This window comes from Rhinopithecus bieti, unplaced genomic scaffold, assembly GCF_001698545.2.
Source record: "Rhinopithecus bieti isolate Rb0 unplaced genomic scaffold, ASM169854v2 scaffold_25940, whole genome shotgun sequence".
Lineage (NCBI taxonomy): Eukaryota > Metazoa > Chordata > Mammalia > Primates > Cercopithecidae > Rhinopithecus > Rhinopithecus bieti.
In genome coordinates, this window is record NW_016811810.1 from 1922263 (window position 1) to 1949349 (window position 27087).

At 50.6% G+C, this 27087-nt stretch overlaps 1 protein-coding gene and 1 pseudogene across 15 annotated transcripts in view; one reads left to right on the top strand and one right to left on the bottom strand.

Annotated features, from left to right (window-relative positions):
- Nucleotides 1–1217, top strand: part of LOC108544146 (heterogeneous nuclear ribonucleoprotein A1-like) — a 9818-nt pseudogene extending 8601 nt beyond the window's left edge.
- Nucleotides 1–27087, bottom strand: part of LOC108544176 (maestro heat-like repeat family member 5) — a 78321-nt gene that overhangs the window by 24785 nt on the left and 26449 nt on the right. For 12 of the 15 annotated variants that reach the window (XM_017895175.1, XM_017895172.1, XM_017895179.1 and 9 more), the window contains exons 7-19: nucleotides 22055–22162; nucleotides 21628–21744; nucleotides 20926–21045; nucleotides 20336–20482; nucleotides 19519–19641; nucleotides 19150–19229; nucleotides 17768–17903; nucleotides 15882–15977; nucleotides 14573–14677; nucleotides 13175–13310; nucleotides 12721–12887; nucleotides 9754–9903; nucleotides 8765–8919 (exon numbers count right to left, since the gene is read on the bottom strand). In XM_017895175.1, coding sequence (XP_017750664.1) covers nucleotides 8765–8919; nucleotides 9754–9903; nucleotides 12721–12887; nucleotides 13175–13310; nucleotides 14573–14677; nucleotides 15882–15977; nucleotides 17768–17903; nucleotides 19150–19229; nucleotides 19519–19641; nucleotides 20336–20482; nucleotides 20926–21045; nucleotides 21628–21744; nucleotides 22055–22162 — 1640 coding nt within the window. The remainder of the gene's footprint in view (nucleotides 1–8764; nucleotides 8920–9753; nucleotides 9904–12720; nucleotides 12888–13174; nucleotides 13311–14572; nucleotides 14678–15881; nucleotides 15978–17767; nucleotides 17904–19149; nucleotides 19230–19518; nucleotides 19642–20335; nucleotides 20483–20925; nucleotides 21046–21627; nucleotides 21745–22054; nucleotides 22163–27087) is intronic. The other 3 variants (XM_017895180.1, XM_017895168.1, XM_017895173.1) reach the window with 2 other exon arrangements.

The following is a 27087-nucleotide window of genomic DNA, read 5'->3' on the forward strand; positions in this document are numbered from 1 at the left end:
AAAACAAAACAAAACAAAACAAAACAAAACAAAACAAAACAAAACAAAAGAGAACTGTAACCAAGAAAATTTTCCAGAAGTAACAGCCTCAAAAAAATCTCAATTCTTTTTTTCTTCTGCCCGTGGACACCCCTGAAGAAGCATTGTTAAAGTCTCTCTTCTCCCTGCCATCGTGTCTAAGTCAGAGTCTCCTAAAGAGCCCTAACAGCCGAGGAAGCTCTTCGTTGGAGGGTTGAGCTTTGAAACAACCGATGAGAGCCTTGAGGAGCCATTCTGAGCAACAGGGAACACTCACGCACTGTGTGGTCATGAGGGACCCAAACACCAACACTCCAGGGGCTTTGGTTCGTCACATATGCCACTGTGGAAGAGGTGGACACGCCATGAATGCAAGGCCACGCAAGGTGGATGGAAGAGTTGTGGAACCAAAGAGAACCGTCTCAAGAGAAGATTCTCAAAGACTAGGTGCCCACTTAACTGTGAAAAAGATATTTGTTGGTGGCATTAAAGGAGACACAGAAGAACATCGCCTAAGGGATTATTTTGAACAGTTTGGGAAAATCGAAGTGACTGAAATCATGACTGACCGAGGCAGTGGCAAGAAAACGGGTTTTGCCTTTGTAACCTTTGACGACCATGACTCTGTGGATAAGACTGTCATTCAGAAATACCATCCTGTGAATGGCCACAGCTGTGAAGTTAGGAAAACCCCGTCAAAGCAAGCAATGGCGAGTGCTTCATCCAGCCAAAAAGGTCGAAGTGGTTCTGGAAACTTTGGTGGTGGTTGTGGAGGTGATTTTGGTTGGAATGACAACTTTGGTCATGGAGAAAACTTTAGTGGTCATGGTGGCTTTGGTGGCAGCCATGGTGGTGGTGGATATGGTGGCAGTGGGGATGGCTATAGTGGACTTGGTAATGATGGAAGTCATTTTGGAGATGGTGGAAGCTACAACGATTTTGGCAATTACAACAATGAGTCTTCAAATTTTGGCCCCATGAAGGGAGGAAACTTTGGAGGCAGAAACTCTGGCCCTTATGGTGGTGGAGGCCAATACTTTGCTAAACCACGAAACCAAGGTGGCCATGGCGGTTCCAGCAGCAGCAGTAGCTATGGCAGTGGCAGAAGATTTTAATTAGGAAACAAAGCTCAGCAGGAGAGGAGAGCCAGAGAAGTGACAGGGAAGCTACAGGTTGCAACAGATTTGTGAACTCAGCCAAGCACAATGGTGGCAGGGTCTAGCTGCTACAAAGAAGACATGTTTTAGACAAATAGTCATATGCATGGGCAAAAAACTCGAGGACTGTATTTGTGACTAATTGTATAACAGGTTATTTTAGTTTCTGTTCTGTGGAAAGCATAAAGCATTGCAACAAAGGGTTTTAATGTAGATTTTTTTTTTCTTTTTGCTCCCATGCTGTTGACTGTGAAATAGTCTGATTGTGATGCTGAATAAATGTCTTTTTTTTTTTTTTTTTTTAATGTGCGGTGTAAAGTTAGTCTACTCTGAAGCCAACTTGGTAAATTTCCCCAACAGTGTGAAGTTAGAATTCCTTCAGGGTGGTGGATGCCAGGTTCTATTTGGAATTTATATACAACCTTGGGTGAAGCCTGGGTGGAGACGTCATTGTCTTCAGAGACCTTGGTGTAGTTGAACTGATAGTAACTGTTGTGACCTGAAATTCACCATTAAAAGGGATGGCCCAAGCAAAATCATGGAATTATTGGTTATAAAAATGATCATTGGCTGGGCGTGGTGGCTCAAGCCTGTAATCCCAGCACTTTGGGAGGCCGAGACGGGCAGATCATGAGGTCAGAAGATCAAGACCATCCTGGCTAACAAGGTGAAACCCCGTCTCTACTAAAAAATACAAAAAACTAGCCGGGTGAGGTGGTGGGCGCCTGCAGTCCCAGCTACTCAGGAGGCTGGGGCAGGAGAATGGCATAAACCCGGGAGGCGAAGCTTGCAGTGAGCTGAGATCTGGCCACTGCACTCCAGCCTGGGCGACAGAGCGAGACTCCGTCTCAAAACAAAACAAAACAAAAATGATCATTGACACATCCTATGAAATATATCTAAATTGAATAATGGTACCAGATAAAACTATAGATGGGAATGAAGCTTGTGTATCATCCAGTATCATGTGTAATCAATAAATGATTTAATTCTCTTGAAAAACAAATCTCAATCTACATAATCAAAGGATGTACCAGGTGCCTGGGAACAGTAACCCAGAATGATCAGCTGTGAGACATTTCCTTACTGAATGATTAGATTTCAAAGATTACAAAAAAATCTTAAAGTCTCTGGGCAAAAAGATCAAATAACTTATAAATGCCAAAAACCCCGTTGTCGTTAACTTTTAAAAAACAATGCAAGGCAACAATGAAACAGCATTTAAAAAATACTTAATAAAAGAAAATGTGCACAAAGAATTTTATATCCAGCCAAACCATTCTTCAAATAAAGAACTTTCAACATAAAAGAACCTAAAGAATTCTGAGTCTTTGGGAGGATGAGCTTCTTTAGACTAAGATGACTGGAAAACTTCAGCCTAGGAACTGATGGTGTGTGTGTAAACACAGTGTGGAGATGAGGGTGGAGCAGTAGAGTGTGAATGTGAAATGTTTTGACAAAGTACAAATATGTAACTGAAAAATGGGAGAAGAAAGGAGACAGAAAGAGGAAAATAGAGTAATCTCACTGACTGTTGTGCAGAAAACGGGTGGGAATTAAACAGTATTGGGGTAGGAGGTGGGACACGGGCACGGGACCAAACTGAGGACTAGCTATCATAGGGATGGCGCAGAAGCACCTTTCCATAAGGTACGCCCATGGGTGTGCCATGTCGGTTTACCATTGCCGTGGCTACACAGGGACGTTACTACCTCTTTCCACGGCCATGACCTGACGACCCAGAAGTTACCACACTTTTTCTAAGAATTTCTGCATAACCTATGCCGTAATTTGCACATAATTAACTGCAGAAGTGTTTCTGAGCTGCTCCTCTGGGCTCACTGCCTCTAGGTAGCCCTGCTCTGCAAGGAGCAGCCCCTCTGCTGCTGCTGTGCATGGCTGCTTCAATAAAAGTTGCTGTCTAAGACCATGGGCTTGCTCTTGAATTTTTTCCTGGGCAAAGCTAAGAACCTTCCTGGGGTAAGTCCCACTTTTGGGGCTCACCTGCCCTGCATCAGTATCAAATAAAAAGGATAAACCTGGCCGGGTGCGGTGGCTCATGCCTGTAATCCCAGCACTTTGGGAGGCCTAGGTGGGTGGATCACCTGAGGTCAGGAGTTCAAGACCACTAGCCTGGCCAACATGGCAAAACCCTGTCTTTACTAAAAATACAAAAATCAGCCAGGTGTGGTGGTGCACGCCTGTAATCCCAGCTACTTGGGAGGCTGAGGCAGGGGAATTGCTTCAACCCAGGAGGTGGAGGTTGCAGTGAGCTGAGATTGTACCACTGCACTCCAGCCTGGGTGACAGAGCAAGACTCCGCCTCAAAAAAAAAAAAAAAAAAAAAGTAAACCTGATGTTAAAGGGCTGAATAATAAAATGGGGACTAAGGGCATTAAAATAGGTTAGGAGCACAAAGGTAACAACTAGGACAAAAATACATTTCCTAGATTAAAACAAAATTGAAGTTAAAGAGCAAAGAATGCACCTCTTGTAGAAAAAGAAACAGCAAATATCATGAAATACACACAACTACAGAATGTCATGACAGACCAAACATATTATTTGCATCAATATCAAGAGGCTTCACTCACCTATTACAAAAGATTTTCAATTTGGATCACAGATCAGGACAAACTTTGTGCTGTATATAAGATGGAGACCTAAAACAAAGGGATTCCCAAAGGCTGAAATAAAGAAGTAGACAAATACATACTGGGCAAATGGAAAAATATAAAAGCAGGGTTACTGATTCTGAACAGATAAAGTAGATTTAAGTCCCCAAAGCATTAAGCATGACAAAGCAGGGCATCTCAATGCTAAAAGTCATTGTTCATAAAGATAGAATATTTCTTTCTTTTTTTTTTTTTTTTTTTTTGAGAAGGAGTCTCGCTCTGTCACCCAGGCTGGAGTGCAGTGGCCAGATCTCAGCTCACTGCAAACTCCGCCTCCCGGGTTTACGCCATTCTCCTGCCTCAGCCTCCCGAGTAGCTGGGACTACAGGCGCCCGCCACCTCGCCCGGCTAGTTTTTTGTATTTTTTTAGTAGAGACGGGGTTTCACCTTGTTAGCCAGGATGGTCTCGATCTCCTGACCTCGTGATCTGCCCGCCTCGGCCTCCCAAAGTGCTGGGATTACAGGCTTGAGCCACCGTGCCCCGCCAAGATAGAATACTTCTGAATATGTATGTGCCAAATAACATGGCAACCACGTTCATGAAGTAAAAGTCCAGGGATTGAAAGTATAGATAGAGACACACCAACATTTCTTTAGTGAGATGTTAACACACACTCAGTCCAGATCAAGAGGACAGAAATGAAGTAGAAACCTCGAGGTAGAAAACCTCGACAACACAATCAAGGTAAACCTTGTACATAGAGAGGCACACCTCGTTTTACTGTGCGTCACTTTATTGTACTTTGCAGATATTGCATTTTTTACGAGTTGAGGGTTTGTGACAACCCAGCATTGAGCAAGTCTGTTGGTGCCATTTTTCCAGCAGCATGTGCTCCCTTCATGCTTCTGTGTGATATTTTGGTAATTCTCACACTATTTTAAACATCCTCATTATTATTAATCTGTTATGGTGATCTGTGATCAGTGATCTTTGCTGTTACTATGGTAATTGTTTTAAGGCACCATGAGCCGCGCCCATATAAGGTGCCAAGCTGAATCCATAGATGTTGTGGGTTCTGACTGCTCCACCCACTGGCTGTCCCCCCATCTCTCTTCCTTTCCTTGGGCCTCTCTATTCCGCAAGACACACAACAATATTGAAATTAGGCCAGTTAATAACTTAACATGGGCTCTAAGTGTTTAAAAGGAAGAGTCCCATTTCTCTCACTTTAAATCAAAAACTAGAAATGATTAAGCTCAGTGAAGAAAGCGTGTTGAAAGCCAAGATAGGCCCAGAGCAAAGACTCTTGTGCCAAACAGTGAGCCAAGCTGTGAATGCACAGGAATAATTATTGAAGGAAATGAAAGGTGCTACTCCAGTGAACACACAAATACGAAGAAAGTGAAACAGCCTTATTGCTGATATGGATGAAAAGTTTTAGTGGTTTGAAGAGAAGATCAAACCAACTATAACATTCTCTTAAGCCAAAGCCTAATCCAGAGCAAGGCCCTGACTATTCTACCCTATGAAGGCTCAGAGAGGTGAGGAAGCTGCAAAAGAAAAGCTGGAAACTAGCAGAGGTTGGTTCATGAAGTTGAAGGAAAAAAGCCATCTCCACAGCATAAAAGTGCAAGATGAAGCAGCAAGTGCTGGTGGAGAACCTGCAGCAAGTTATCTAGAAGATCTAGCTAAGATCACTGATGAAGGTGGCTACACTAAACAACACGTTTTCAATGAAGAAATCACCTTCTACTGGAAGATGCCATCTAGGACTTCCATAGCTACAGAGGTAAAGTCAAAGCCTGGCTTCAAAGCTTCAGAAGACAGGCTAACTCTCATTAGGGGCTAATGCAGTTGGTGATTTTTTTTTTTTTTTGAGGCAGAGTCTCGCTCTGTCACCCAGGCTGGAGTGCAGTGGCGCGATCTCGGCTCACTGCAAGCTCCGCCTCCCAGGTTCACGTCATTCTCCTGCCTCAGCCTCCCGAGTAGCTGGGACCACAGGTGCACACCACCATGCCTGGCTAGTTTTTTTGTATTTTTAGTAGAGACGGGGTTTCACCATGTTAGCCAGGATGGTCTTGATCTCTTGACCTCGTGATCCACTGGCCTCTGCCTCCCAAAGTGCTGGGATTACAAGTGTGAGCCACCACGCCTGGCCTTGCAGCTGGTGATTTTAAGTTGAAGCCAATGCTCATTTCCCATTCTGAAAATCCTAGGGCCCTTAAGAATGATGCTAAATCCACTCGCCTGTGGTCTAGACATGGAATGACAAAGCCTGGGTGACAATGCGTCTCTTTGCTTCATGGTTGGTTTACTGAATATTTTAAGCCCACTGATGAGACCTACTGCTCAGAACTAAAAGATTCCTTTCAAAATACGACCGCGTATTGACAATGCACCTGTCACCCAAGAGCTCTGATGGAGATGTACAAGGCGATTGATGTTGTTTTCCTGCCTGTGAAACACAACATCCATTCTGCAGCCTATGGACCAAGGAGTCATTTTGATTTTCAAGTCTTATTATTGAAGAAATACACTTTGTAAGAGGGTGGCTGCCATAGATAGTTGTTTCTCTGATATATCTGGGCAAAGTACATTGAAAACCTTCTGGAAAGGATTCACCATGCTAGATGCCATTAGCAACATTCGTGACTCATGGGACGGAGGGCAAAATAGCAACATGAACAGCAGTTGGGAAGAAGTTGATTCTAACCCTCACAGATGACTTTGAGGGGCTCGAGCCTTTGGTGGAGGAAGTAACTGCAGATGTGGTAGAAATAGCAGGAGAACTAGAATTAGAAGTGGAGCCGGAAGACTGAATTGCTGCAATCTCATGATCAGACTTGAACAGATGAAGAGCTGCTTCTTATGGATGAGCTAAGAAAGTGGTTTCTGAGATGGAATCTACTCCTGGTGAAGATACTGTTGAAATGACATCAAAGGATTTAGGATATTGGAATATTCTTTGTCAATATTCTTATTGATAAAGCAGTGGCAGGGTTTGAGAGAATTGACTCCAAACATGAAAGAAGTTCTACTGTGGACAAAATGCTATCAACCAGCATCACATGGTACAGAGAAATCTTTCGGGAAAGGAAGAGTTCATTGATGCTACAAACATCATCATTGTCTTGTTTTTAAGAACTTGCCAGACACCTGAACCTTCAACAGCCACCACCCTGATCAGTCAGCAGTCCTCACCATCCACCAGCAAGAGGGTCCCAACTTGCTGAAGGCTCAGATGATCATTAGCATTTTTTAGAACTGAAGCATTTTAAAATTAAGGTAGGTTTTAAATTTTTAAGGTTCTTTGAAAAGACATAATGCTATTACCTACAGAATAGACCACAGTATAGTATGAACAGAACTCTTATGTGCACTGGGAAACACGGAGACACATGTGACTTGCTCTATTGTGGTGTCCTGGAACCGAACCTGTAATATCCTGAGATATGCCGGTACCTCAGACTCTACACCCTGATAACAGAAAATACACCTCCTTCTTGAGTGCCAATGGGACATTCACAAAAAGCGTTTAAAAGACTAGTAAATTCCATAAGGTAAAAACTTTATAGACAACACTTTCTGACCACAGTGCAGTAAAACTAGAAATTATTCACAGAACCACAGGTGTGTTTCCACATGGAAATTAGACATCTTCCTGGAAACAACTCGGGTTCTGGGAGCTTAGGACACCCCTGTTCTGTTGGCTTCTAAGTGTTCAGTGAAATGGGAGCAAGGCCAGCAGCTGGGACCAGGGACCTGTGTGTGTGTGGGAGTCACTGTCTCACTACCAGGTGCACCCCAGGCTAGAAGGAGGGTGACAGTGAGGACAGGTAAGGGGAAGTAAGAGGGGTACAGGGCAGTGCATGGCAGGTCCTGGGGTAAGGCTTGCTGGGTCTGGAGGCGAGCTGTAAAGGTGGGAGTGCCTGAACCAGTGATGGTCACACCAAGGGATGGGCAGGGGAGGGGTGGCTGTCGGGGATGGAAGNAAGTGTTCAGTGAAATGGGAGCAAGGCCAGCAGCTGGGACCAGGGACCTGTGTGTGTGTGGGAGTCACTGTCTCACTACCAGGTGCACCCCAGGCTAGAAGGAGGGTGACAGTGAGGACAGGTAAGGGGAAGTAAGAGGGGTACAGGGCAGTGCATGGCAGGTCCTGGGGGTAAGGCTTGCTGGGTCTGGAGGCGAGCTGTAAAGGTGGGAGTGCCTGAACCAGTGATGGTCACACCAAGGGATGGGCAGGGGAGGGGGTGGCTGTCGGGGATGGAAGACAAGGTCCTTGGGAGAGAGGAGATCCAGGCCTGGAGAAGTCAGGGTGAGGGGAAGACAGGGAAATCCCCCAGGAGTCAGGCATGGGGAGTGAGCTGGGGGTGTCCCTGACTGGAGCGAGGGGCCATCCAGGACAGATGCGTAGTAGGTAAGTGGCAGGGGGTATGGACTGAGGACTTGGGAGGCAGAGCTGGGACTTTGGGAAGGAAGGGCAGTGAGCAGTGCAAGGACCCTAGCCCATCTCCAGGTACAGGGGTCTGAGGGCTGTGAGAAAAAAGCCAGCCCCACCTGAGAGGGCTTTGATGGCCTCGGGGACATAGCGGGGTGGTCTGTGGAGGGGCAGGAAGAAGATAATGTCTGTTGATGAGGAGAGACAGAGGGGTTTGCTGCTTGGCGGCGAGGCTTCGGTGTGGGCTGGGGTCTTGCCAGGAGCACCCAGGGTCCTGCGGCCTCTCCATCAGGTGACAGTGTGGCCCGGCTGTGTCAGGGGTTTCATGTGGAGCCAGGACAGGAGACAGTGAGCAGTGCCTCCCCTGTGCCCACCCAGGAAGTGTGCAATGGTGAACAGATGTGGGCTCCCTCCAAGCACCCAGCCCTATAGGGATCCCTGTGGGCCATGATGGGGGCAGACAGGAGGGCCGAGGTCACCACCCCTGCCTGGGGAGAGGACAGGGGGTGGGCAATGAGGGAAGAGGGGCAGGCACCTGTCCAAGGGGATGGAGATGTCCAGGAAGGTGGCCACCAGCTCGCGGGTGTGGTTCCGGGCCAGCAGGGTGATGGCGTGCAGGGTCTTTTCCTTGGCTTGGGGGATGCGGACAGAGCACAGGCAGAGGCAGATGGCCTGGGCCATGCTGGAAACCTGTGCAGAGAGGGAGAGGTCTGACAGGGAGGCCCAGCCCTGCCCTGGGAGCTTGAAGGCAGAGGGAGGTCTCACCCTGATGAGCCCCTTCAGATATGGCCCTGTCCTGAGCCATCTGGATGGGGGGCACATCTGGGGGGGGCTGTGCCCCCTTCCCAGATGCTTGGTCTGCAGAGAAGTCCCAGTCTGGGGGGGACAGGTCCTGCCATGTGCTGCACGACATTTGGGGTCTTCGTATGCTGTCCACGTTGCCCAGGCAGACATTGGAAGGTCCAGCCCTGCTGTCTCCCATGTCATTCCTAAACATGCCAGTTTGCCCATGAGGTGCCCTGTGCCTGGGGCACCCTGCCTTCCCCTTGGGGTCTCTCCTGATCATCCCTAATGCCCAGTGCCAGTCTCCCTGTCTGAGCTCGCCCACTTGCAGGACTTGGCACTGGGCATCCTCTCTCTGGGGTGCACCCCTCACCTCCCTGTGGGGTCCTCCTCCCCCAGATCACATCCCCGTGCACTGTCTGGGCAACATCTGGCTGTGTGTCCGTCTTCCCTGAGACCTCAAGCTCCTCAAGGGGCTGGTCTGTGCCTTTCCCTTCCTTTCCCACCATTCCCATATTACAGCACACAGCGACTGCTCAGACCCCACAGTCACCACCCAGGACCCAGGGGACTTGCTTGGGCCATTCACTCATTCGCTCATTCAAAACCATCAGACTAGTTGCTTCCCAGGGTGGGATCTGTGACTCCCCCATCAGGCTCAAGGACCTGAGCCCTGGATGCTGACCGCTGGGCCCTCCCTCTACCCCCTGGCCCTTCCTGGCCCGGCCCCAGCGCCCTCACGATCTTCAGCTCGGCCCCGTGCTCCTGGACGGCTGTGAGCAGCATCTCGGAGGCCGCCTGCACGTGGAAGGGGCTGGTGGAGCCCAGGCTGTCGATGACCGTCCAGATGAGGTCATTCAACTCTGCCAGGGTGAGCTGCTGCATGATTGCCTGTACAGCAGGGGTGGAGAGAGGCCATCACCTTGGGCCACCTGGGCCTGGGCACCTGCCTCCCCACTTCCGCTTTTACCCCTTCTCCTTTGTCCCAGGATCTCCCAAGTCTCTGAGCATATCTGACCTCCTAAGCCCCACTCCTCCAGGTTCCAAGCACCTGCCAGCGATTTGCAGTCTAGACTTGCACACGTCCACATCTGTCAGAGCCAACCATGGCCCAGGCTCTTTTTCACACTCATACTCCGTGTTTGTCCCAGGACCGGGTGGCCGGGCTTCCCCTCCCCCCTCTTCTGCTGTCCTCTGCCCATAGGGCTTCCTTATCTGCCAGCCTCAGCCCCGTGGGATGCCCCCTGCGAGGCTTCAGTCCTCCTTATGAGCATTTATCAAAGAGAAAGTGAACTTCTGGGCTGTGAAGGAGCTTCAAGTTCACCTGGGCCAACCCCCAGAAGAGTGTGTGGGCTGCCCTCAGCCTTGGAGCAGGTCAGGGTGGGTGCAGCCGGGACCTGGCTCCCGTCCCAGGACAGGCAGCGCTGTCCCAGGACCCTGACACCCTCTCCATCTCCTCCCAGGAGTGGCTCTAAAGGTCCGGGAAGGTGAGTCTCACCTCCGCAAGTAGCCATGAGCTCAGGGGTAAGGAAGCAGCTCTCAAGAAATGCAAGATGGTGGGTGTGACCCCTGCCTCATAGCCTCAGACTACAGTCTCCTGGAGGGGGGACCGGGCCTCAGTCACTGCTGCAAAGGTAGAACTTTCTGGAAAGACTTCAGGCATTGTGCCACTATCTATACACAGCTATTTATATTTCAATTTAAGTAAAATTAAAAATTCAGTTCTGCAGTAGCACTAGCCACATTTCAAGTGCTCCATGGCTCCCTGTGGCCAGTGGCTACCTTGGGTAGCACAGAGATAGAACACACCCATCCTTCCAGAGGGTTCTCTGCACAGTGGGACACACAGCATTGAACCAAAGGAAGTTAGAAGCTGAAGGAGGGATGGGAGAGCAGCCTGACAGAAAATTAGGGTGTCTGTAAGGATGTCAGGATGGCAAAACTCTTCTTTGCATGTTAGGATATTTGTTGGAGTGCCTGCAATCTGTTAGGACATTTCTAAGTATATTAGAACATCAAGTTAAGTGTTAAATAATAGATGTTAGAATATTTATTAGAATCTTTTAATTCTAAAATTTTGATACAGTGTTTGTGAGAATGTTAGAGTATTAGCACAATGGTTAGAACGTTAAAATAATTTTAGTGGAAGATTTGTGGTAAGAACTTTTTACAAGAATATTGTTATTATACATCGGGCTAGAATATTTGTTAGATGATTAAAATCATTTGCTATAAGTTAAACTTTTGGTTAAAGCTAGCATTTAGAATGTTTGAAGAAATTCAACTTGGAATGGTGGTTAGATTCTCAGAATACTACAGTCTCAGGATTGGTAAAGACTTTGGAGCCATCTTCCTTCAATCAAGGGCAGCAATAAATGTGAGATAAAGGTGGCAGTGATGGTAGAAGTGGTGGTGGTGGTGATAATGATGGCGGTGCAGGGTCATAGTAATGCAGATGGTGATGGTGGTTGTAGTCATGGTGATGCGGTGGTGGTGGCAATGGTGGTTATGGTGATGGTGATGGTGGTGATAGTGGTGGTGGTGACTATGATCATGATGGTGATGATGATGGTGGTGGTGATGATGACAGTGATCATGATGGTGGTGATGCTGTTGGTGGTGATGATGATTGTGGAGGTCCTGATGGTAGTAATGGTGATGATGGAGATGGTTGTGGTGATGCTGTTGGTGGTGATGATGATTGTGGAGGTGGTGATGGTAGTAATGGTGGTGGTGGAGATGGTTGTGGTGATGGTGATGGTGGTGATGATGATGCTGATGGTGGTGGCTGTGGTGGTGGTGGTGATGATGCTTATGGTGATGGTGGTGGTAGTGATGATGGTGATGGTGATGCTGGTGGTGGCTGTGAAGGTGATAATGGTGTGATAATGGTGGTGGTGGTGACAGTGACATGACCATGATGGTGGTGATAATGCTGGTGGTGATGATGACAGTGGGGGTAGTGATAAAGATATTATGTATCCAAGACCAAATGAGGAGTTAGGGACAAACTTGGGACCAGAACCCAGGCCCAAAGTGTCTGTTCCTCAGCTGGAACCTTTTCAGTGCTGTGGTTCTATGATGGTTCTATGATTAGCAGACCCTCTCATCCTCTCTCTTCTCCTGCTCCTGTCTGTCTGGGGAGAGCCAGAGCTGGACACCCATGGTCTGTGTGCAGGGACCACATGGGGTGAAGCAGCTGTCCCTTCAGTGCAACTCTTCCTTCCTGGCTCTGCCTCTGCCTTCAGGGCAGGTTCTGTAGGGTAAACTGCAGCCAAGTGAGGTATTTCCCTTCTGGACACAGACAGTGAGTTGGCCCCAGGGCTTTAGGTTTTCCACACTAAACTTCTAACTGGCCTCAGCACAACAATGGCTTGCAACAGTTGCTGAGAGCAACAGTTCTGGAGTAGCTGGGGCTGGATCAGATTCCAGTGGGGGCACTGACCAGCCCTGTGCCACCATTTCTTCATCATTTGGTTCAATTCAGTTTATAAAACTTGAGGAAGGGATGTAGTAATGTCTGTGAAGCCCCTGGCATACGTAATAAGTAGGCATCTAATGTGTGCTGGCCCCCCAAACCTTCCTGGCTCCACCTCAGCAACGTGGGAGAGAGCAAGCGAGCACATTTACCCACCACTCCCCACTCCCCAGATATGTGGTGTGCTCTGGTCATGCCCCTGCCCTGCCCTCCACTCTAAGGACTTTGACCTTGATGACTTGGGAGCTGCCAAGCTGGAAGATGCGGTTCTTCGCCATCTCCTGGGGGCCCAGGGGAGTGGCCTTCTGGTCTCTGCTGCTCCAGAGTGGGGCTCCGTCTGAATGGGCCTGGGAGAGCTCCGTAGGGGCCTGTGATTCTGCCTGCAAAGCTTCTCCTGCTGGCCAGGGACAGGGTGGGGTGAAGGCAGGGTGAAGGTGGGCTTGGGGTCTAGTCTGGGACAGAGCAGGGTTAGGGTAGGGTCATTTGTAATTAGGGTCAGGCTTGTGCCCAGTTTGGGGACTGGGATTAGAGTGGTGGGGGTCAGGGTGAGGCCATTACAGGGTTATGGTTCAGATCAGGGTTGGGTTTGGGGGCAAATTTGGGGCAAGGTTGAGGTCAGGGGTGAGGGTGTGGGTCTGCCAGAGGTTGCAGTTGGGGTGGAACTTGGTGCACCACAGAAATCACCTTTGTGGCACATCAAGAGCTGGTAGAGATGGCTCGCCCCTTCCAGGCTGCAGCGCTGGACGGCCCTGTCTGGGTCCTGGCACAGCATCCCCAGTATGCCCACCAGTTGCCCAATCCTTTTGAAGTTCTCCTTTGGCTGTGTTGAGAGTATGGGAATCACTGATGGCAGAACCTCCCTGCAGAGCCCTGCCACACACTCACCCAGCACGGCCTACGTCAGAGGTGACCCCTCCAATGGTGTGGCAGGGCCAGGACTGGGGGCTAGGCAAAACATTCAGTAATCAAGAGAAGTAATATTTTAATGCAAGATTTAGAAAAATCAGAATAAATGCAAAAAACTCTGTGATGAGCAAAATCTCAAAACTGTAAGTAAAGTCAGGATCTGACCCTGCTTTTGCATGTCACCTTGGCTGTCCTACTCTCATCCTGGTCCTGGTTTAATAAAACTTTATTTACAAAAGCAGGTGGTCAGCCCATTGGCCATAGCTTGCCAAATTGAGTTTTAAAAACATCACATGAAAATATGAATCATCTTGATTACAGAGTTTTTTGTTTCTGAGGTAAATTTTGTGCGCAAGGTGAGTACTTTGCTTGCCTTGCCCTGGTCCAGTCCTGTGATGTTGAAATGAATTTTGAGTAAATTGAAGCCACTTTAATTGTCCTCCTCCTCCTAGGGGTGCAGGGTCTTTCCCTTGACAGAACAGTCCCCCTCCCTCCAGCACTTCTGCCCCCTGCCGTCATTAGACCAGGCAGCCACCAGGCATTAGAGCAAGGAACGAATTTCCCCATCCCCCTGAGTCTGCTTAGGGAGTTAACACGGGTTTGGGCTCACACTCGCGGAAGTGCACTCTCTGACCATGTGCTGATGCAACCCAAGGGCAGTAGCGACAGATGAGCCATGTCATGATGGGGGCTGCACTGGTGGAGGGGTGGTGGGGTGGCCACTCCACACAGCAAGGAACCCCTAATCAGGTGCAGGCTGGTACAGTTTACCAGCCTTCTCACAGCCTGCATCCCATCAGAGCCCCACCATATCCCTCTAGGGAGGGGTCATTTCCATTCACTTTACAGGTGAGAAGCTGGGGCTTGTGGAGGAGAAACACCTGTACAAGGCCTTAGGTGCATAGACAAGTGCTTAGCTCCAGGGTCTGGGGTCAGGGGTCAGGGGACCCGCCTTCAGATCCCAGCTGTGAGGCCTCACTACGCAGCCCCGCCGTGCTGTGGGGTACTCAGGGATCCATTCTGACCTGGAGTCAGGTGTACAGGAGGCCTTGAACCCTACGAACCCTGGCAGGATCTGGGAGAAGGGCGGCTCTGGCTGGGCCCCTGCCATCCAGGGCAGGAGGCCCAGCCATAAAAGCCAGCTCAGAGCATGGGACTCGTGAACCGCATACTCACGTCCAAGTTGCCTTTGTGGTTCAGGAATTTGAGGAGGATCATGCAGCTGTGCACAGCCCGCTGCCGCTCATGCGCCTTCTCCGACGTTAGCCAGATGTACAGGTGCTGCGGGGTGGGCAGGGTCAGGGAGAGGGTGCTGCGGGGCCCTCGGCCCAGGCCCCGCCCACCACCCGCCCAGACCCCGCCCACTCGGTCCAGGCCCCGCCCACCCCGGCTCTGTCCCCTCCCTAAGGCGCCATCCCTCATTGGCCAGGCTCTGCCTGCTGCGCTTACAAAGGCATCTGGAGACAGGTATGTTAAATAGTTTTTACGCCGAATCTGAGCTCTTTATTAAGGTGATATATGATTAGATGTATATTTAGTGACTCTGAAGTAGGATGAGGGTACATGGTATTTGGAGATTTTGTGACCCAGTGGTGTCCCAGAAATACATCTGTGACTTCCTCAAGACGCGCTGGGCTCCTCTGCACTGCTTACCTTTGCCCTGCGTGCCCCCTGACTGCTGGGCCCCTCCCTTCCCTTCTCTGCCCGTGGCTGTCTCAGTCCTCAGCCAGGGCTGTGAGAAGTCCCGTTGGACTTGACCTCTGAGGCAGAGCCAGCCTTCCCTCCCTGGGCCTCTGCCTGCCCCAGGACTGTCATTGCCTGCTCTGGTCTCCCTCCTGACAAGGTGAGGGAGGGCAGGTGGGAGTGGGGGCAGCGGGTTTGGGAGACCCTTCAGGGGACACTGCAGGGGAAGTTCTCCAGGAGGGGAGGGCAGAACCCTCATCAGCCCTCTTTCTTTCTTTCTTTTTTTTTTTTTGAGACAGACTTTCTCTCTTTTGCCCAGGCTGGAGTGAAGTGGTGAGATCTTGGCTCACTGCAACCTCCATTCCCCAGGTTCAAGCAATTCTACTGCCTCAGCCTCTCAAGTAGCTGGGATTATAGGCCCCCACCACCATGCCTGGCTAATTTTTTTTTTTTTTGTATTTTTAGTAGAGTCGGGGTTTCGCCATGTTGCCCAGGCTGTTCTCGAATTCCTGACCTCAAGTGGTCCACGCCCCTTGGCCTCCCAAAGTGTTGGGATTACAGGAGTGAGCCACTGCGCCTGGCCCATCAGCCCTCTTTCTACCAGGCCACCTGCTGTCTCTCCCTCCCCAGTGCCCCAAATCACTGTGATGCCTAAGTGGGGGTGGCCCTTACCCCTCCTGGTTCCTGTACCACTCAAAGCCCCCAGGTCCCGCCCTGCCTCCTCTGGGATGCCCTCCTTTGGGGTCTGGCCATAGGCTGAGGACCCCTCGGCCCCAGCCGACTGGCCTCCCTGCAGCCTCACCGACAGCAGGAAATGCAGCTCATCGGTGGTGGGGTTCTGCATGATGAGGCTTTGCAGCATGAGGTCCAGTGCCTCCATGGTCCTGCTGTACAGGCTCTGTGTAGAGACGAGGGTGGTCAGGTAGTGCCACGACCAGGTGGACACAGGGCCTGAGGAGCGCCCACTTCCTGCATGTGCTGGGCTGCTCACCACTGGGGCTCGCCACCATGCCTGCGAGAGGGCTGCCATGGCCCCCATTTGGCAGCTATGGGGACTAGGTGGGGAGGCCTCTGGTGATCACCCAAGGGCACAGGTGTCTTAGTGGCCCAGGTGAGTTCACTCCTAGCAGGGCTAGCTTCACAGGAGGGCACCCTTAGTGGTCCCAGGGTCCTGGCTGAAAGGGGCCCTGTGCTGGGTGAATGCGCTGGAGGTTCTTAGGCTTGAAGCAGGGGCTGGCATCTTCCTTTTGCCCAGGCCTTGCCAATGACACAGTGGGCTGAGTTCCGGGTCTTACACGCCATGTTTCCAATCTTTACTGCTTTGCTTGCTGGGCATGTTCAGGGAGGGCGAGGACCAGAGAAATGCCCCCAGCTACCCTCCCCTCCAGGGCCCACCAGGAGCAGAGCCCTGGGGCTCTGGTCACTCACTCACTAGGTACCCTGAGGAGACTTGCTTTGCCTCTCCGAGCTTACTTTCCTCACCTGAGAATGGCATGAAGCCAGCCCCACCTGCCACAGTGGAAGCAGGCAGAGGACTGGAGTCAACAGGAACCTCAGTTCGGTACTTCCAGCTCCCAGTCCCGGACCCCCAGACACTGCATGGCACTCCCTGGATGAGCCAGCCTCAGTGTCACTGTGTCATCATGTAACAGGGTCACTCTGAACTGCGGTGGGATTGGGGTGTGGCCAGGGGCCACCCTTATCGGGGGCTGTGTTGCTCTGGGCCCAGGACACCCTCGTTCTCTCACCACCCCACCCTAGGTGTCTGTCTGTCTGTCTAGTTCCAGACTGGACTCAGCCTCGGGGGGCAGGGTTGGGGTTCAAACCCTGCCTCTCCCACCAGACGGCCTCATTTCTCTGAGCATTTCTTTACTCTGGGGCCACCGCTGGGAAGGTGATATAACTGGTCTAGGGCCTGGCACCTAGCAGGGGCTCAGTTAACACTGGCTTTCGCCACAGGCCGAGGACTGCAGACACTCAAGAAGTCAGGTGCAGTGACTGTGCCCAGGAGCCACACATGTACCCGGTGGTGGCCATGAGCAATGGCAGGTGTCTCTCTGCAGGGGCAGCTTTTACTGAACAGAACCCAGGAAGGGGTGGGCACTGGCCAAGTGCTGAGAGCAATCCTGGAGTTCCTTCCCCCAGCCTCCTGGGGTGGCAGGGTGGGCTGGGCACGGCCTGGGCACAGCACCCCCTCTGAGTAGCTGTGTGGTGAGACTAAGCCCACCCTGCAGGGAAGGTGACTCATTCCAAGTGTTGCAGGAACCACTACAAGGTTGGGGAACGCCTCCCTTCCTCTCCACTTCCCTTGGGCTGCTGGGGAGCTTGGCAAAAACTCAGACCTGACCCTGCCACATAGCATGGTGGCCAAGGCCTACAGGGCTGGGCAACACAGGCTTGCCAGTTTCTTTCCGCTGGCTCTCAGGGCTGGCAGGGAGGGAGGGAGGCCACACGCGCCACTCTTTACAGGGTGCTCCTCCGCGCCACTGCTCACCCAGTGTCTCAGTTTAGTTGCCAAATGTTAAGTACCATCGGCCCTGTTAGTATCACCCCCATTTTACAGGTGGGCAAACACACCGCGGCATGTATCATGCAGCAAACCTGCAGGTGCTCAGAGCAGTGAAGAACTGCCCCGGGTGCCCAGCCCTGGTGCATCCAGCCTGCCCACTCCCGAGCCATGGGCCACACCTGGATGTTGGGAGGCTCCAGAAAGAGGCAGGTGTGCTTCTCCAGGGCATCCAGCAGCGGCAGGGCAAACACGCTGCGGAAACAGGTGGACAGGAGCTGAGATTTCCTTTCCAAGTCTATAGGAGGCCTCAGCTTGCTGTTGGGAAGACAGAGGGCCATTAGCATGGGGCTGGGGCCTGGGGAGGTTGCTGAGTGGCATCTGCCTTCATCCCTGCAGACTCCTGGCCTTTTGCTGTTCATAGAGTCTCTTGTGCACACATTTGCCTTCCTGGCCCACCTGCCTCTGCAGGACCTTAAGCTGGGGCATCCTGGCCAGGTGATGTCCTGGTCCATCTCTCTTCTCAGTCCCTGGCTTTAAATGGCATCCTGATGCTGTCTAAGGAGCATCTCCATCTTGACGCATTCCCCCAGGGTAACTGCACCCACAGCCTGCCCCATCACAGTGGAATGCAGTGCCGTCCTCCTTGTTGCTTGGACAAAACCTCAGCACATTCTCCATTCTTTCCCCTCCCTCGAAAGCTGCGTGCAGCCCTCCAGCAGCTCCTGACAGCTCTACCATCACAATTTGACATTTAAGGACTCCTTACTTTTAATCAGACCACTGTTACTTTTCTCCTGGATTGTTCTAGGGGGTCCTGACTGGTCCCCCATTTTCTCTTGGGAGCTCCCTCTACTCCCCACACTGGATCCAGACATTCCTTCTCAAGTGTGCCTCCCCCAAGGCCCCACCTCGCTCAGGCAAGAGCCAGTGCCCTGCAGTAGCCTGGATGACCTTCCCCATGGCTCCCGGGGTCCTCATGCATTCCAGCCCTGCCACCCCGGCCCCTGCAGGTCCTCCAGCAACCCTGCTGTGCACCAGCCTCAAGGCCTTTGCACCCGCTTTCCCTTCAGCCAGGCACTGCAGGGCTACTCTCTCACCCTTTCAGGTCTTTGCCCAAAAGTCCCCTTTTAGGGCCATCTATCCCAGCCTCAGGCTGTATTCTGGAGCCTAGAAGAGCATGGGGCTGGTGCTGGGCGCCAGTCCACCAATATTCAGTTAATCAATTCTCCTTGCAGAGTCTTCTGTAGCCCTCAACCCGTGAGGATCTTACTTCCCCTCCACCTCGCTCCCCCAGCTCCATCTGCTTTCAGGCAGCAGCGTCAGTGTCGCTGAGGTGTGTGGTTTGTTCATGGTCTGTCCCCACTCCCCAGGTGTCAGTCTTAGAGAACAGGGATGTTCCCTGCTGACCCACAACTGGGTCCTCAGACCCCATAATGGTGCCTGGCACACAGAATGGTGCTCCATTTCTGACCTCTCCACCTCGCTGCCTGACAGCTCCAAACCCGAGTGGAGAGGCTGCTGCATGGCGCTGAGGAAGCCCTGTGTGAGGCGGGGGGCCTACCAGAGGCTGGACGCGATGTGCATGGTCTGCTGGCGACTCCGCGTGTACAGAGTGTCCTGGGGCTCCTTCTCCATCAAAATCTGCAAGTCACAGGTGGCACCAAGCCACTCAGGCCTGGCCCGTCTCACTTCACCAGGTCTCCCCAACCCGGGAAGACCTCAGTGCCTGGCATCCCCGAGAGTCGCAGGATTATGCTCTGGCCCTTCACCCACCCAGAGGGGCCTCTGTGAGCTGCCCCACCAGGAGGCCAGAGCACCAGAGCAAAGCCACTGCAGTCAGGTCAGGACATGCCCTAGAAACCCACCCCACCCCTTCCGCAAGGGGTAAACTGAGAGAGGCTGCCCGCCTCGCCCAGGGCCTGGAACGCACCATCAGACACTCGAGGAGCTCGGAGGTCTGGGAGAACTCGTAGCTGTGGGCGCCCTCACTCCGGCTCACCGCACCCATCAGCATCAGGGTGGCCGTGAGGAAGCTGTGCTTCAGGGTCTCATCCTGGAATGCGGGACAGGGTCAGGGCCCGGGACGTGGGAACGTGCAGTGGGAGCAGGAGCGTGAGGCTGTGATCCGAGGGGCCACAGAGACCACCCACCGGGGCTGCATCTGGGGGGCTTCGTAAGGGGTGGGGCTGCATGGTTTTGTTTAAAACTGTAAATTGACAATGTTTAAACACTGGGAGAGTGCCTGTAAGTCTCGTGAGATGTGGCAACCCCATGCCCCAGGGCCACAGCAGCGGCGACCCGGGGCAGCGATGTGGCTACTTTGGGGTGGGGGCAGCCCTGGCGGGGCCTCTCACAGTGACCTGGGTTGGAGGCCCCTGGTGTGGGGTGTGGAGTCAGGGGCTTGTCATCAAGGCATGATGGACGTCATTCTGGCCTCTCCACACCCATGTCCCCCACCCGCAAAGTGAAAACCCAGGGTTGGCTTTAAGAGCAGAAGTGCGGGTAGAGGCACCATGAAGCCCAGAGGAGTTTTGGTGGGATGGACAGACGAAATCGTGGGGCCACCAGGAAGCTCGGCCTGGTTCCTCATGATTCCAGCGTGGGGTGGCGGTGGGCTCCAAGGCCCTGGGAGGTCCTGGAATTCTCTGCTCTCAGAGGCTGGCAGGGCAGCTGGGCTGGGATCCAGGACTCGGTCTTGGTGGGGACGGGTAGGTGTTGGGATCTTGCCAGGGCAGCCAGGGGCGTACCCATGAGCTGTAGTGGAAGTAGAAGACCATCCGGGACACGATGTTGTCCACCCACGGGAGGATGTGGGCCCGGGCTTTGGCTGCCACCTGGCCGTATGCCAGGAGGATGGTGCTGCCGGCCCATTTCCAGCGCAGGTCCTCCGAGTTCTGGCCGGGGGGTGGCAGGCAGGTGAGGAGTGTCAGCACCCCGCCCTACCCTCCTCTGGAGAGCTGTGGAGGTGGTCGCCCAGCTCTAGCAGGGCCCTGAGGGCAGGTGTCTGTCCTGAGGGGTAGTGGGCCTCCATGGCCCTCAGTTGGAAAACGGGGGGACTGGGACTGGCTCTTTGGGGGATGGCTCGGGCCTTGTTAGAGCCACGGTTTGGGCAGGGTGTTAGGGTGGGGTGTGTGTGGGGCGCTCGGCTCTGCTGGAGCTGGCTGGAGTCCAGGCCCCTTGCCTTCCCCTCCTTGTGGGGGCCCCTCCCACACCCACCTCCTCCCCTCCTGCTGAACGGGGCAGTGTCCTGGGAGTCCCCAGAGGCTGGCCTTCATGGAGGGTGGGGGTCCTGCTGTCCCAGCCCCCTGCTGGTCTCTGGGGACCCCTGAGCCAGTACCTTTGGGGAGGAGCTGTGGAGGCTCCATCTGATGGGCCTGCTCCGGCCAAACTGGTCCAGGACAGCCCAGACATCATCCAGGTGGCGGGTGGCCGCCAGCCCCAAGGTCAGAGCCATGCCCTGTACGTTGAGGTCAGGGCCACTCGTCAGGGGATCCCAAAGTCCAGGAACAGACCTGGCTCCTCCCCTAGCAGGAGTGAAAACTGAGGGGGAATGGGACCCCCAGAGGGGGTTGGGGCTCATCCAGGGCCCCAGGGTAGCCAGCACCCACCCCACTCTGTCAGGACCTGTGACCGAGCCCATGCCAGGGGACACACGGCTTATGGGGTCTGGTAGGGGGAGTGAGGGGCGCGGGGGGCAGAGGTGGATCCCTGGAGGCCCATTATCCCTCACTGCTGGCTATGAGCAGGCTGTGCTGGAATGGGAATGAGGAGATGTGTTTACGATGGAGGAGGAGGGCTACGCTGCGGCTGAGATCATGGCTGTAACTGGGGTCAGGGGTTAGCCTGTGATCAGCATCAAGGCTCAGCCATAGACCAAGGTCAGAACTTAGTTTGTGACCAGGGTCAGGGGTTGGAGTGAGAACAGGGAGAAGGCTCAAGCTGTGATTAGGATTAGGGTGTGGTGTGAGACCAGCCATCAGGCTCAGCCTGTGGTCAGGGTCAGGTGGTGGTGGGGACAGGATGGGGCCTGGGTCCTTACCTCCCTCTGCTTGGGCCACTGGTGGGATGTTTCCAGGAGGGCTTGCAGGTGTCTCCTGACTGTGGCACCATTTTTTTCAGCTTGAAGGATTAGCCCGTAGTAGGTGAACAGGAAGGCCTGTGGGAAGGGCAGCATCTTATCCTGTGCTTGACCCCTCCGATGGCCTGCCACCTCCTCTGAGCAGCTGCCCCTCACCATGCTCGCTCGGCCTCCCCGGGCCCCTGCAGCCACTGCAACACTGGCTGTGGACTGTCCAAGCCTCTGCCTGCAGCTGCAGCAGGTGCAGCTCAAGTCCTGCTGTCCAGGCCCCACCTCTGCCTCAAGTCCACCAACTTCTTGCTAGGGCCCTGGGTGTCCTATGGATAGAGCCCCTGGGGCTGTGTAGGGGGCAGGCAGGGGCTGCTCCTGGAGGCAGGGTGGGGCTCACCTTCTCAGGGGACTGCTCCTGTTGGGTCCGGCTGGGCGTGGTGAGTGTCCACAGCAGCTCCTTGGACCACACATCTATGCTCAGGAATGGGACTGACTTGATGGCCATCTGTCAGCAGAGGGGCATGGGGGGCTGGAGCCATCTCTCCCTCTACCTGAGAGCAGGGCCTGGGATTCTAGCTGCCCCTGCCCACCCTGGCCACCCCGAACCCTGAATTCATCACCCCCTTGTCCCTCCCCTCTTTGGAGTCCCCAGTGCCCAGCTCTCTTCTTCGTTCTATGGCTCTGAGGGACAGGGAACTCATTCCTGAAGATTCTTTCTGTGGAGGGGTTCAAGGTGAGGCTGGAAAACCAGGAGGCTGGAGAGTGGAGTCCTGACTATGTCCCGGGCACCACCCAGGAGTCTCTGACAGAGCAGATGATTAGTGAGTGCCAGCGGAAGGTGGCCCCTCTGCGGTGGGTGCCAGGAGGGCAGGGCCTCATCTGGTAATTCACAGCTGGATTCCCAGCACCCTGCGTGGTACCCGGCACACAGCAGATAGGCCATTAATTTTATAAATCAATGAAGGAGAAATCAGATCAATGAATGAACTGTCCCTTCAAAATACAAGGTCCTGAAAGTTCCGTTCCTACCATCACGTGATTTTATAACGATGACTACAATATTTCTGAATTTCAAGTGTTCCCAGATTCTGTGATTCAACATTTCCAAGATTTTTGATCCAAAGATTCTTTGGGGTTGGATGATAACCTTCAAAATTATGATCCCAAACCCAAAAATCTTAAAAGCCAAAATTTGATAAATGTGAAGATAAACATTTTAAAAAGCTAGTTCAGCAACATTACTATAAATTAAGTTGAAAGATGAGGCAAAATTTTGTTTTGATCTTTGTTGCCGCCTATTGCCAAGGGTTAACATCAGACAGAGATCAACAACCTGCACTTTATAAATCGGTAAGAAGATGACAAACAAGGCATTGTAAAATGATGAAGGGGTACATACACGATGAACACACTGCAAACTCAACCTCGCTAAGACTTCAGGAATGAAAACTAATGGAACGTTTTGACTAAGACTGGCAAACAGTCAAACACTGACTATCAGCAAGGAAGTGTCCTTTGGTGGGAGGGTGGTTGGATCTGCATTTTTGGAAGGTTTTTTCAATCTCAATTAAAAGGCAATGTCAATATCAAAGTTTAAAATATGGACAATTTCCCCAAGCAACCCCATTTCTGGAAGTTTATCCTGAAGGAATACTAAATATGTGATGCCGTGAGCACGAGGGGACATCTGGTGGGGCAGAAGACGTAGGCAGGACCGTTTGCATCCTCCTTGGGGTTGATCCCTCGGTTCCTGGAAAGGAAATGCTCCCCCACTTATGGCAGAACCTGGATGAGCTTGTCTGCCCGGGGTAGACCTCCTCCTGGCCATCTGTAAAGCACTGGGGTGCAGTAGGACCTCCGGGGCTCTCTCATCCGCAAGACAGGTGTCGGCAGAATCTCTATGAAACCTCAGCCCCCCAGGAAGTCCTGAGGTCGTCCCCTAGAAGGTCCTCTCCGCCAGACCTTTACTGTCTTTGTTCACTGTTGCACGTAACAACGCCACAGTTCCTTGTCTAAAATTCAAATTCCCAAGCTCAGAAAATTAAACATTTTTTCCCCCTTAGCTTTGCAGCAACCTCACTGGAGAGCAGACACTGAGCCACACTGAAGTGATGCAATGTGTGGGACCTGGTGTGAGTATTTGCTTCTGTAGCAGGGATCCTAATCTATTTCATTCTGCATCTGCCCAGATGCTGTTAAGGATGTTCTTGGAATATACAGCGTGTATATCATATTACTTTTTAAAAAATCTAAAATATTCTGAATTTTGAAGCCCATCTCTTCCCAAATTTTAATTTTAAAGTGTGAAGTATTTAAAAAATCGAGGTATTTTAACTCACACACAATGAAGTGGACAGATCTTTCCTGTAGAGTTCATGAATCCAGCCCATGTAATTCACATCCTTTCAGGATATAGAGCGTTTGCCATCACTCCAAAAAGCTCTGTCATGACCCTTCCTGGTTAAGCTCGATCATTACAAAACTGTTCTGACTTCCCTGCAGATTAGTTTGGCCTTTCTAGAATTGCATGTAATTGGAAGCCTGCAGCCTGTGATCTTCTGTGTCTGGAACTTTTTCACGCAGCATGTTTTCGAGATTCATCCATGTTGTTGCATGTACCGCAGGTTCATTCCTCTTTTTCTATTTTTTTTTTTTTTTTTGAGACGGAGTCTCACTCTGTCACCCAGGCTGGAGTGCAGTGGCGCGATCTCGGCTCACTGCAAGCTCCGCTTCCCGGGTTCCCGCCATTCTCCTGCCTCAGCCTCCCGAGTAGCTGGGACTACAGGCGCCCGCCACCTCGCCCGGCTAATTTTTTTGTATTTTAGTAGAGACGGGGTTTCACCGTGGTCTCGATCTCCTGACCTTGTGATCCGCCCGCCTCTGCCTCCCAAAGTGCTGGGATTACAGGCGTGAGCCACGGCGCCCGGCCCACCTCTTTTTCTATTTTAACTTTGATTATTTCATTTTCTCTGTTTGGTTCAGGTTTAACTTGGTCCTTCTCTAGTTTCCTGAGATGGACACTTAGATGATTGACTTTAGCTCTTTTGGGGGAGTGTGCAGAATTCTGCCTGTCTGGGTTGTTTCCCGCTTGAGGCTAGAATGAATAAGGCTGCGATGGCCATTTTTGTAGAAATAATTTTGCGTATGGATGTTTTCACATCCCTTGAGTAAAATACCGAAAAGTGGGATTGCTGAGTCATCTGTTAACTTCAAAAGAAAATGTCAGTTTTTCCGAAGAGGTTGCGCCATTTTCCCACCCCGCCCTCAATGTTCTGCTTGCTCCACGTCCTTGACAGTGTCTGTTGTGGTCCTTTCGTCACCTGCATCCCCTCGGCGCAGACGCGGAGGTGGCTCCTTGTGGTTTTAACTGAGTCTTCCCTGAGGACTAACGTTGCTGATCGTTTTTTCACTTCCTTATTGGTCATTGAGATGTCTTCCTTCCTGAGGTGTGTTGTGGCCTTTTTGCTCATTAAAAAAATTGACCTCTTTGTCTGTTGCTTACTGAGTTATAGAAGTTCTTTCTTTATTCTGGATATAGTCTCTTTTCAGATACACAGATTGTGAATAGTTTCTCCATGTCTGTGGCTTGCCTTTTCATTTTCTTAGTGATATCAGTTGATGAAACATTTTAATTTTGATGAAATCTACCATCATTTTTTTCTCTTTATGATGATTACTTTCTGAGCCTTAAGAAACATCTAGCTACCCTAAAGCTGGCAAGATTTTCTCCCGTTTTCTTTTAGACACTTTTGAGTTTTACCTTTTACATTTTAGGCCTTGGCTCCATCTCTAATTAATATTTGTGAATGGTTTGAACTAGGCACTAAAGTTCACTTTTTTGCTTACATATATGAAATTGCTTCAGAACTATTTTTTCAAGACTTTCCCCTTTGAACTGCTTTGACACCTTTTTTTTTTTTTAAATAAAACAACCATTTACATATGGTTTGATATTGGATTTTCTATTCTTTTCAATTGATTTATTTGTTTAACCTATGCCGATGCCTCATTTCTTGTTTGCTGTAGCCCTACAGTAAGTCTTGAAATCAAGTAGCAGATTTCTTGCAATTTTATTCTTTTTCATAATTGTTTTGGCTATTCTAGGTTCTTTAAAATTTCTTTACAAAAATTTATTCTATAGCTTATATTTAATACTATAACACAATTTTCTGAGACTGATTGGCATTGCATTCAATCTACAAATCAATTTTGAGAGAATTGACATCTTACTATTATTGAGTAATTTTGTCCACAAACACCATATGTCTCCATTTTTAAGGGTTGTTTTAATTTCTTTTTGCAATGCTTTGTAACAATATTGCATACATTTTGTTGCATTTATCTTTGAGTCTTTTATATCTTTAATGCTGCTGAAAATGTCATTTTTTAGAAATATTTTATTTTCTGTTTGTCACCAATATATAGAAGTTCAATTGATTTTTGTATGTTGATCTTGTATCCTGAGATCTTGCTAAATCCAAGTATTAGTAATTATTAGTTCTAGTATTTTAAATATGACTCTGTAAGATTTTCTAGGTAAATAGTCACATTGTCTACAAACGAGATAGTTTTACTTTTTCAATTGCAATCTCTATGTCTTTTTTCCCTTCTCCTTTTTCTTACCTTATTGCATTGGCTAGCAACTTCAGTGTAATGTCGAGTGGAAGTGGAGAGAAAGGATACCATTGCTTTATTCCTGATCTTAGTGAGAAAGTGTTTGGTCTTTGATCATTAAGTGTGTTAACTGTAGCTTTAGATGTCCACTGTCAATTGAGGTAGTTTCCTTCTACTCCTAGTTTGTTGAGAGCTTTTATCATGAACAGATATTGAATTCTGTCAGATGCTTTTTCCACATTTTTTATAAATATGATCAAACTTTTTCTACTTTATTCTGTTAATGTGTTGAATTACACTTATTGCTTTTCAAATGTTAAATTGGCCTTGTGTCCCTGGGATAAACCCTCCTGATCATGGTGTATTATCCTTTTATTCAATTTGTTAATATTTTGTTAAGATTTTTGAGTCTATTTTCAGGCAGGCATGGTGGCTCTCTTGTAATCCCAGCACTTTGGGAGGCCAAGGCGGGCAGATCATGAGGTCAAGAGATTGAGATCATCCTGGCCAACATAGCGAAACCCCATTTCTACTAAAAAAAAAAAAAAATACAAAAATTAGTTGGGCGTGGTGGTGTGTGCCTGTAGTCCTAGCTACTTGGGAGGCTGAGGCAGGGGAATCGCTTGAACCCAGGAGGCAGAGGTTGCAGTGAGCTGAGATTGTTGCACTGCAGCCTGGCACATGCCTCCAGCAACAGAGCAAGACTGTCTCAAAAAAACAAAACAAAACAAAAAAAAAAACCAAAAAAAAAGAAAGATTTTTGAGTCTATTTTCATAAAATATATTGGTCTTTAGTTTTCTTTCTTTTTTTGTAAT